Source organism: Haliotis cracherodii, unplaced genomic scaffold (assembly GCF_022045235.1).
Source record: "Haliotis cracherodii isolate W230 unplaced genomic scaffold, xgHalCrac1.p SCAF_6, whole genome shotgun sequence".
Lineage (NCBI taxonomy): Eukaryota > Metazoa > Mollusca > Gastropoda > Lepetellida > Haliotidae > Haliotis > Haliotis cracherodii.
This window is the reverse complement of record NW_027266319.1, coordinates 68,147,426-68,160,078: the sequence shown is the minus strand read 5'-3', so window position 1 is coordinate 68,160,078 and position 12,653 is coordinate 68,147,426. Positions and strand designations below refer to the sequence as shown.

The 12,653-nt window shown below is 41.6% G+C and overlaps 1 protein-coding gene across 1 annotated transcript in view; it reads left to right on the top strand.

Annotated features, from left to right (window-relative positions):
* Positions 1-12,653, top strand: part of LOC139446631 (uncharacterized) — an 81,255-nt gene that overhangs the window by 32,289 nt on the left and 36,313 nt on the right. The window contains 1 exon segment of the mRNA XM_071227910.1: positions 11,951-12,130. Within this exon segment, the coding sequence (XP_071084011.1) occupies positions 11,951-12,130 (180 nt within the window).

The window sequence follows — 12,653 nt, the reverse complement described above, 5'->3', positions numbered from 1 at the left end:
TTCTATCATGTTACTGCCCCTCAAGATGACACATTCTATCATGTTACTGTCCCTCTAGATGACACATTCTATCATGTTACTGCCCCTCCAGATGACACGTTCTTTCATCTTACTGCCCCTCCAGATGACAAATTCTATCAAGTTCCCTCCCTCCAGATGACATATTCTATCATGCGACACATTGTATCATGTTACTATCCGTTTTGGTGACATAATCTATGATGTTACTGCCCCTCGAAGTGACACATTCTATGATGTTACTGTCCCTCTAGATGACACATTCTATCATGTTACTGCCCCTCAAGATGACACATTCTATCATGTTACTGCTTCTCTAGGTGATACATTCTATCATGTTACTCCCTCCAGATGACACATTCTATCATGTTACTGTCCCTCCAGATGACAAATTCTATCATATTACTGCCTTTCCAGATGACACATTCTATCATGTTACTGCCCCTCAAGATGACACATTCTATCATGTTACTGTCCCTCTAGATCACACATTCTATCATGTTACTGCCCCTCCAGATGACACATTTTATGATGTTACTGCCCCTCTAGGTTAACAAATTCTATGATGTTACTGCTTCTCTAGGTGACACAATCTATGATGTTACTGCCTCTCTAGTTGACACATTCTATAATGTTACTGCCTCTCTAGGTGCCACATTCTATGATATTACTGCCCGACAAGGACACACAGTCAATGATGTTACTGGCCCTCCAGATGACACATTCTATGATGTGGCTCCCTCTCTCAGTGACATGTTCCATGATGTTACTGCCCTTCTAGGTGACTCATTCTATAATGTTACTGCCCCTCTAGGTGACACATTCTTACATGTAACTGTCCCTCTAGGTGACACAATCTGTGATGTTACTGCATCTCTAGGTGACATATTCTATCATGTTACTGCCCCTCTAGGTGACACATTCTATGATGTTACTGCCCCTCTAGATAACACACGCTATGATGTAACTGCCTCTCTAGGTGACACTTTCTATCATGTTACTGCCCCTCCAGATGACACATTCTAAGATGTTACTGCCCATCTAGGTGACACAATCTATAATGTTACTGCCTCTCTAGGTGACATATTCTATGATGTTACTGCCCCTTTAGGTGACACATTCTAACATGTTACTGCCCCAGTAGGTGACACAATCTATGATGTTACTGCCTTTCTAGGTGACAAATTCTATAATGTTACTGAGTCTCCAGGTGACACATTCTATGATGTTACTGCCCCTCTAGGTGACACATTCTTACATGTAACTGTCCCTCTAGCTAACACAATGTGTGATGTTACTGCATCTCTAGGTGACAAATTCTATAATGTTACTGAGTCTCCAGGTGACACATTCTATGATGTTACTGCCCCTTTAGGTGACACATTCTATAATGTTACTGACCCTCCAGGTGATACATTCAAACATGTTACTGCCCCTCTAGGTGACATATTCTATCATGTTACTGCCCCTCTATGTGACACATTCTAACATGTCACTGCCCCTCTAGGTGACACATTCTATAATGTTACTGCCCCTCTAGGTGATACTTTCAATGATGTTACTGCCCCTCTAGGTTAACAAATTCTATGATGTTACTGCTTCTCTGGGTGACACAATCTATGATGTTACTGCCTCTCTAGGTGACACATTCTATGATATTACTGCCCGACAAGGACACACAGTCAATGATGTTACTGCCCCTCCAGATGACACATTCTATGATGTGGCTCCCTCTCTCAGTGACACATTCCATGATGTTACTGCCCTTCTAGGTTACACATTCTATAATGTTACTGCCCCTCTAGGTGACACATTCTAACATGTTACTGCCTCTCTAGGTGACATATTCTAACATGTTACTGCCCCTCTAGGAGACACAATCTATGATGTTACTGCCTCTCTGGGTGACACTTTCTATAATGTTACTGTCCCTCAAGGTGACACATTCGATAATGTTACTGCCCCTCTAGGTGACACATTCTATCATGTTACTGCCCCTCAAGATGACACATTCTATCATGTTACTGCCTCTTTAGCTGACACATTCTATGATGTTACTGCCTCCTTAGATGACACATTCTATGATGTTACTGCCCCACAAGGACACACAGTCTATGATGTTACTGCCCCTCTAGGTGACTCATTCCATCATAATACTGCCTCTCCAGGTGACACATTCTATCATGTTACTGCCTCTCTAGGTGATACATTCTATCATGTTACTCCCTCCAGATGACACAATCTATCATGTTACTGCCCCTACAGATGACACATTCTATCATGTTACTGCCCCTCCAGATGACACATTCTATCATGTTACTGCCCCTCAAGATGACACATTCTATCATGTTACTGTCCCTCTAGATGACACATTCTATCATGTTTCTGCCCACGTAAATGACACATTCTATCATGTTACTGCCCCTCTAGCTGACACATTGTATCATGTTACTGTCCCCTCTAGATGACACATTCTATGATGCTACTTTCCCTCTAGCTGACACATTCTATGATGTTACTGCCCCTCCAGATGACACATTCTTTCATCTTACTGCCCCTCCAGATGACACATTCTATCATGTTACTGCCCCTCTAGATGACACATTCTATTATGTTACGGTTCCTTTACGTGACACATTGTATCATGTTACTATCCCTTTGGGTGACATATTCTATGATGTTACTGCCCCTCTAAATGACACATTCTATCATGTTACTGCCCCTCTAGATCACACATTCTATCATGTTACTGCCCCTCTAGATGACACATTCTATCATGTTACTGCCTCTCTAGCTGACACATTCTATGATGTTACTGCCCCCTTAGGTGACACATTCTATGATGTTACTGTCCCTTTAGGTGACACATTCTATCATGTTACTGCTTCTCTAGGTGATACATTCTATCATGTTACTCCCTCCAGATGACACATTCTATCATGTTACTGCCCCTCCAGATGACAAATTATATCATATTACTGCCATATCAGATGACACATTCTATCATGTTACTGCCCCTCAAGATGACACATTCTATCATGTAACTGTCCCTCTAAATGACACATTCTATCATGTTACTGCCCCTCCAGATGACACATTTTATGATGTTACTGCCCCTCTATGTGACACATTCTATCATGTTACTGCCCCTCTAGATGACACATTCTATGCTGTTACTGCCCGTTTAGCTGACACATTTCATGATGTTACTATCCCTTTAGATGACACATTCTATCATGTTACTGTCCCTCCAGATGACACATTCTATCATGTTACTGCCTCTTTAGCTGACAAATTCTATGATGCTACTTTCCCTCTAGATGACACATTCTATTATGTTACGGTCCCTTTAGGGACATTGTATCATGTTAATATCCCTTTTTGTGACATATTCTATGATGTTACTGCCCCTCTAAATGACACATTTTATGATGTTACTGCCCCTCTAGATGACACATTCTATCATGTTACTGCCCTTCTAGATGACACATTCTATAATGCTACTGCCTCTCTAGATGACACATTCTATCATGTTACTGTCCGTCTAGTTGACACATTCTATGATGTTACTGCCCCTCCAGATGACACATTCAATCATGTTACTGCCCCTCCAGATGACACATTCTATCATGTTACTGCCCCTCTAGATGACACATTCTATCATGTTACTGCCCCTCTAGATGACACATTGTATCATGTTACTGCCCCTCTAGGTGACACATTCAATCATGTTACTGCCCCTCCAGATGACACATTCTATCATGTTACTGCCCCTCTAGATGACACATTCTATCATGTTACTGCCCCTCTAGATGACACATTCTATCATGTTACTGCCCCTCTAGGTGACACATTCTATCATGTTACTGTCTCTCCAGGTGGCACATTCTATGATGTTACTGCCCCTCTAGGTGACTTATTCTATCAGGTTGCTGCATCTCTAGCTGACACATTCTATGATGTTACTGCCCATTTAGGTGACATCCTATGTTGTTACTGTCCCTCCAGATGACACATTCTATCATTTTACTGCCTCTCTAGATGACACAATCTATGCTGTTACTCTCCCTTTAGGGGGAACATTTTACGATGTTACTGCCACTTTAGGTGACACATTCTATGATGTTACTGTCCCTTTAGGGGGCAAATTTTATGATGTTACTGCCCCTTTAGGGGACACATTCTATGATGTTACTATCCCTTTAGGTGACACATTCTATGATGTTACTGCATTTCCAGATGACACATTCTATCATGTTACTGCCCCTCTAGATGACACATTCTATCATGTTACTGCCTTTCTAGATGACACATTCTATCATGTTACTGCCCCATCTCAATGACACATTCTATGATGTTACATTTTCTCCAGGGGGCACATTCTATGATGATACCGTCCCTTTAGGGGACACATTCTATAATGTTACTGCCCCTTTAGGTGACACATTCTATGATGTTACCATCCCTTTAGGTTAAACATTCTATCATGTTACTGTTTCCCTAGCTGACACATTCTATCATGTTACTCTCCCTCTTGGTGACACATTCTATCATGTTACGGTCCCAATAGATGACATATTGTATCATGTTACTGTCACTCTAGGTCACACATTCTATCATGTTACTGCCCCTGTAGGTGGCACATTCTATTATGTTACTGCCCCTCTAGGTGACTTATTCTATCATGTTACTGCCTCTCTAGCTGACATATTCTATGATGTTACTGCCCAATTAGGTGACACATTCTATGATGTTACTGTCCCTCCAGATGACACATTCAATCATGTTACTGCCCCTCCAGATGACACATTCTATCATGTTACTGTCCCTCTAGCTGACACATTCTATCATGTTACTGCCACTATAGATGACATATTCTATTATGTTACTGCCCCTCAAGATGACACATTCAATCATGTTACTGCCCCTCCAGATGACACATTCTATCATGTTACTGTCCCTCTAGATGACACATTCTATCATGTTACTGCCTCTCTAGCTGACACATTCTATCATGTTACTGCCCCTCTAGATGACACATTCTATCATGTTACTGCCCCTCTAGATGACACATTCTATGATGTTACTGTCTTTCTAAGTGACACATTCTATCATGTTATTGCCTCTCTAGGTGACGTATTCTATAATGTTACTGTCCCTGCAGGTGACACATTCTAACATGTTAATGCCCGTCTAGGTGACATATTCTATGATGTTACTGCCCCTCTAGGTGACACATTCTATGATGTTACTGTCCCTCTAGGTCAAGGATTCCATCATGCTACTGCCCCTCTAGGTGACACAATCTATGATAGTACGGCCCCTCTAGATGACACATTCTATCATGTTACTGCTTCTATAGGTGACACATTCTATGATGTTACTGCCCCACAAGGACACACAGTCTATGATGTTACTGCCCCTCTAGGTGACACTTTCTATGATGTTACTGCCCCTCTAGGTCAAGGATTCCATCATGCTACTGTCCCTCTAGGTGACACAATCTATGATGGTACTGCCCCTCTAGATGACACATTCTATCATGTTACTGCTTCTCTAGGTGACACATTCCATCATAGAACTGCCTCTCCAGGTGACACATTCTATTAAGTTACTATCCCTATAGGTGACACATCCTATGATGTTACTACCCCTCCAGATGACACATTCTATGACGTTACTGCCCCTCTAGATGACACATTCTATCATGTTACTGCCCCTCTAGGTGACACATTATATCATGTTACTGCCCCTCTAGGTGACACATTCAATGACGTTACTACCCCTCCAGGTGACACATTCTAACATGTTACTGTCACTCTAGGTCAGAGATTCTATCATGTTACTACCCCTGTAGGTGACATATTCTATCATGTTACTGTCTCTCCAGGTGACACATTCTATCAAGTTACTACCCATTTAGGTGACACATTCTATCATGTTACTGCCTCTCTAAGTGACGCATTCTATCATGTTACTGCCTCTCTAGGTCGCACATTCTATCATGTTACTATCCTTTTAGGTGACACAGTCTATGATGTTACTCTCCCTCCAAATTTCACATTCTATCATGTTACCGCCCTTCCAGATGACACATTCAATCATGTTACTGCCTCTCTAGCTGACACGTTTTACGATGTTACTCTCCCTCTTGGTGACCTATGTTATCATGTTACGGTCCCTTTAGGTGACGCATTGTATCATGTTACTATCCCTTTTGGTGACAGATTCTATGATGTTACTGCCCCTCTAAGTGACACATTCTATAATGTTACTACCCCTCTAAGTGACACATTCTATCATGTTACTGCCACTCTAGATGACACATTCTATCATGTTACTGCCTCTCTAGATGACACATTCTATGATGTTACTTCCCATTTAGGTGACACATTCTATGATGTTACTCTCCCTCCAAATTTCACATTCTATCATGTTACCGCCCCTCCAGATGACACATTCAATCATGTTACTGCCCCTCTAGATGACACATTTTTTCATGTTACTGCCCCTCTAGATGAAACATTCTGTCATGTTACTGCCCCTTTAGTTGACACAGTCTATGATGTTACAATCCCTTTAGGTGACATATTCTATCATGTTACTGCCCCTCCAGATGACACATTCTATCATGTTACTGTCTCTCTAGCTGACACATTCTATCATGTTACTCTCCCTCTAAGTGACACATTCCATAATGTTACTGCCACTCTAGATGACACATTCTATCATGTTACTGCCTCACTAGCTGACACATTCTATCATGTTACTGCCCCTCTAGATGACACATTATATCATGTTACTGCCCCTCCAGATGACACATTCAATCATGTTACTGCCCCTCCAGATGACACATTCTATAATGTTACTGTCCTTCTAAATGACACATTCTATGATGTTACTGCCTCTCTAGATGACACATTCTATAATGTTACTGTCCCTGAAGGTGACACATTCTAACATGTTACTGCCCCTTTAGGTGACATATTCTATGATGTTACTGCCCTTCTAGGTCACACATTCTATGATGTTACTGTCCCTCTAGGTCAAGGATTCCATCATGCTACTGTCCCTCTAGGTGACAGAATCTGTGATAGTACTCCCCCTCTAGATGACACATTCTATCATGTTACTGCCTCTCTAGGTGACACATTCTATGATGTTACTGCCTCACAAGGACACACAGTCTATGACGTTACTGCCCCTCTAGATGACACATTCTATCATGTTACTGCCCCTCTAGGTGACACATTCTATCATGTTACTGCCCCTCTAGGTGACAAATTCAATGACGTTACTACCCCTCCAGGTGACACATTCTAACATGTTACTGTCACTCTAGGTCAGAGATTCTATCATGTTACTACCCCTGTAGGTGACATATTCTATCATGTTACGGTCTCTCCAGGTGACACATTTCTATCATGTTACTATCCATTTAGGTGACACATTCTATCATGTTACTGCCCCTCTAGCTGACACATTATATGATGTTACTGCCTCTCTTGGTGACATATTCTATCATTTTACTGTCACTCTAGGTCACACATTCTATCATGTTACTGCCCCTGTAAGTGACATATTCTATCATGTTACTGTCCCTCTAGATGACACATTCTAACATGTTACTGTCCCTCTATGTGACACATTCTATAATGTTACTGACCCTCCAGGTGACACATTCTATGATGTTACTGTCCTTCTAAGTGACACATTCTCTGATGTTACTGCCTCTCTAGATGACACATTCTATAATGTTACTGTCCCTGCAGGTGACACATTCTAACATGTTACTGCCCGTCTAGGTGACATATTCTATGATGTTACTGCCCCTCTAGGTGACACATTCTATGATGTTACTGCTCCTCTAGGTCAAGGATTCCATTATACTACTGTCCCTCTAGCTGACACAATCTATGATGATACTGCCCCTCTAGATGACACATTCTATCATGTTACTGCCTCTCTAAGTGACACATTCTATTATGTTACTGCCCCACAAGGACACACAGTCTATGATGTTACTGCCCCTCTAGGTGACACTTTCTATGATGTTACTGCCCCTCTAGGTCAAGGATTCCATCATGCTACTGTCCCTCTAGGTAACACAATCTATGATGGTACTGCCCCTCTAGATGACACATTCTATCATGTTACTGCTTCTCTATGTGACACATTGCATCATGGTACTGCCTCTCCAGGTGACACATTCTATTAAGTTACTATCACTTTAGGTGACACATTCTACCATGTTACTGCCTCTCTAGGTGACACATTCTATCATGCTACTGCCTCTCTAGGTGACACATTCTACGATGTTACTCTCCCTCTTGGTGACTTATGTTATCATGTTACTGTCCCTTTAGGTGACACATTTTATCATGTTACTGCCTCTCTAAGTGACACATTCTATCATTTTACGGTCCCTTTAGGTGACGCATTGTATCATGTTACTATCCCTTTTGGTGACAGATTATATGATGTTACTGCCCCTCTAAGTGACACATTCTATCATGTTACTGCCCCTCTAGATGACACATTCTATCATGTTACTGCCTCTCTAGCTGACACATTCTATGATGTTACTTCCCATTTAGGTGACACATTCTATGATGTTACTGTCCATCCAAATTTCACATTCTATCATGTTACCGCCCCTCTAGATGACAAATTCTTTCATGTTACTGCCCCTCTAGATGACACATTCTATCATGTTACTGCCCTTCCAGATGACACATTCTATCATGTTACTGTCTCTCTAGCTGACACATTTTATGATGTTACTGCCCATTTAGGTGACACATTGTATGATGTTACTGTCCCTCCAAATGACACAATCTATCATGTTACTGCCCCTCCAGATGACACATTCAATCATGTTACTGCCCCTCTAGATGACACATTCTATCATGTTACTGCCTCTCTAGATGACACATTCTATCATGTCACTGCCCCTCAAGATGACAGATTCTATCATGTCACTGCCCTTTTAGATGACACATTATATCATGTTACTGTCCCTCTATGTGACACATTCTATGATGTTACTGTCCCTTTAGGTGAAAACATTCTATGATGTTAATGCCCCTCTAGGAGACACATTCTATCATGTTACTGACCCTCTAGATGATACATTATATCATGTTACTGACCTTCTAAATGACACATTCTATCATGTTACTGCCCCTCTAGATGACACATTGTATCATGTTACTGCCCCTCTAGATGACACATTGTATCATGTTACTGCCCTTCTGGATGACACATTATATCATGTTACTGTCCCTCTAGGTGACACATTCTATGATGTTACTGTCCCTTTAGGTGACAACATTCTATGATGTTACTGTCCCTCTAGGTGACACATTCTATCATGTTACTGACCCTCTAGATGACACATTCTATCATGTTACTGACCTTCTAAATGACACATTCTATCATGTTACTGCCCCTCCAGATGACACATTGTATCATGTTACTGCCCCTCTAGATGACACATTGCATCATGTTACTGCCCCGCTAGATGACACATTGTATCATGTTACTGCCTCTCTAGATGACACATTCTATCATGTTACTCTCCCTCTAGTTCACAAATTCTATGATGTTACTGCCCCTCCAGATGACACATTCTATCATGTTACTGCCCCTCCAGATGACACATTCTTTCATGTTACTGCCTCTCTTGGTGACATATTCTATCATGTTACTGTCACTCTAGGTCACACATTCTATCATGTTACTGTCTCTCCAGGTGGCACATTCTATCATGTTACTGTCTCTCCAGGTGGCACATTCTATTATGTTACTGCCCCTCTAGGTGACTTATTATATCATGTTACTGCCCCTCTAGCTGACACATTCTATGATGTTACTGCCCATTTAGGTGACACATTCTATGATGTTACTGTCCCTCCAGATGACACATTCAATCATGTTACTGCCCCTCCAGATGACACATTCTATCATGTTACTGCCCCTCTAGATGACACATTCTATCTTGTTACTGCCCCTCTAGATGACATATTCTATCATGTTAGTGCCTCTCTAGATGACACATTCTATCATGTTACTGCCCCTCTCAATGACACATTCTATGATGTTACTGTCTCTCCAGGGGGCACATTCTATGATGTTACTGTCCCTTTAGGGGGCACATTCTATGATGTTACTGCCCCTTACGTGACACATTCTATGATATTACTGCCCCTTTAGGTGACAACCTTCTATGATGTTACTGCCCCTCCAGGTGACACATTCTATCATGTTACTGACCCTCTAGATGACACATTCTATCATGTTTCTGACCCTCTAAATGACACATTCTATCATGTTACTGCCCCTCTAGATGACACATTGTATCATGTTACTGCCCCTCTAGGTGACACATTCTATCATGTTACTGCCCCTCTAGATGACACATTCTATCATGTTACTGTCCCTCTAGGTGACACATTCTATGATGTTACTGCCCCTCTGGATGACACATTCTATCATGTAACTGCCCCTCTAGGTGACACATTCTCTCATGTTACTGCCCCTCTAGGTGACATATTCTATCATGTTACTGTCCCTCTAGGTCACACATTCTATCATGTTACTGTCCCTCTATGTGACACATTCTATCATGTTACTGTCCCTCTAGATGACACATTCTATGATGTTACTGTCCCCCTAGGTGACACATTCTATGATGTTACTGACCCTCCAGGTGACACTTTCTATGATGTTACTGACCCTCTAAGTGACACATTCTATGATGTTACTGCCTCTCTAGGTGACATAATCTATGATGTTACTGCCTCTCTAGTCTACACATTCTATCATGTTACTGTCCCTCCAGGTGACACATTCTAACATGTTACTGCCCCTCTAGGTGACATATTCTATGATGTTACTGCCCCTCTAGGTGACACATTCTATGATGCTACTGCCCTTCTAGGTCAAGGATTCCATCATGCTACTGTCCCTCTAGGTGACACAATCTATGATGATACTGCCCCTCTAGATGACACATTCTATCATGTTACTGCCTCTCTAGGTGACACATTCTATGATGTTACTGCCCCACAAGGACACACAGTCTATGATGTTACTGCCCCTCTAGGTGACACATCCCATCATAGTACTGCCTCTCCAGGTGACACATTCTATGATGTTACTATCACTTTAGATGACACATTCTACCATGTTACTGCCTCTCTAGGTGACACATTCTATCATGTTACTATCCCTATAGGTGACACATCCTATGATGTTATTACCCCTCCAGATGACACATTCTATGACGTTACTGCCCCTCTAGATGACACATTCTATCATGTTACTGCCCCTCTAGGTGACACATTCTACCATGTTACTGCCCCTCTAAGTGACACATTCAATGACGTTACTATCCCTCCAGGTGACACATTCTAACATGTTACTGTCACTCTAGGTCAGAGATTCTATCATGTTACTACCCCTGTAGGTGACACATTCTATCATGTTACTGTCTCTCCAGGTGACACATTCTATGATGTTACTATCCCTTTAGGTGACACATTCTATCATGTTACTGCCTCTCTAAGTGACATATTCTATCATGTTACTGCCTCTCTAGGTGGCACATTTTATCATGTTACTATCCCTTTAGGTGACACATTCTATGATGTTACTGCCCCTCCAGATGACAGATTCTATGATGTTACTGCCTCTCTAGCTGACACATTCTATGATGTTACTCTCCCTCTTGGTGACCTATTTTATCATGTTACGGTCCCTTTAGGTGACACATTGTATCATGTTACTATCCCTTTTGGTGACAGATTCTATGATGTTACTGCCCCTCTAAGTGACACATTCTATAATGTTACTGCCCCTCTAAGTGACACATTCTATCATGTTACTGCCCCTCTAGATGAAACATTCTATCATGTTTCTGCCCCTCAAGGTGACAGTAGATAGAAGTGCACCTCGCCGTGGAGTTGTCCACGATGGTCAGCCTGGGCACCCGGAAGTGGACCACCAGGACAGCCTACAGCTCCACGCCCACTGGGACAGATTCTTTGACAAGGAGAACGCCATCGCCTTTTATCAGTACACCTTTGGTCCCAGATGTTTACAGGGAGACGTGTTTGACCTAAATGAAACCCAAAACGTCAGTCCTTTATTGTTTGATTGTAACAATGGTAGCTATATAAATAGCGTTATCATATAAAGAAATTTCGGAATAACTTTCTTCAGTATACAATACTATACATCCTCGTCAGTATAGTACATTTTTTTATAATGATAAAATACAGTTTTGCATTTACATATCAGCTATGAGGATACATAGCAGGAATTACTATTGTGATATTATTCTTACAGCAGATGGAGTCGACAAACTCTACCGAAGTCACATGGACAGCACCTTCTTGTGGAAAGTATTATGTAACTGTTGTTGCTTATAATGGAGCTCGGCAGAGAAGCGATGCCGTTTGTTCTGATGGAGTGGAGACCTGTAAAGGTACATCAGACCTGATGTCTCTGCAGTCTATTTTTCCATTGTAAAAACTTCCATTTCATTTTTCAGTAAGTCCCCACTCACGTCCTCAGTAAACCCAGTAAATCAGAAGTACATTAGACCTGATCCCTCTTCAGTCTTTTTTCCA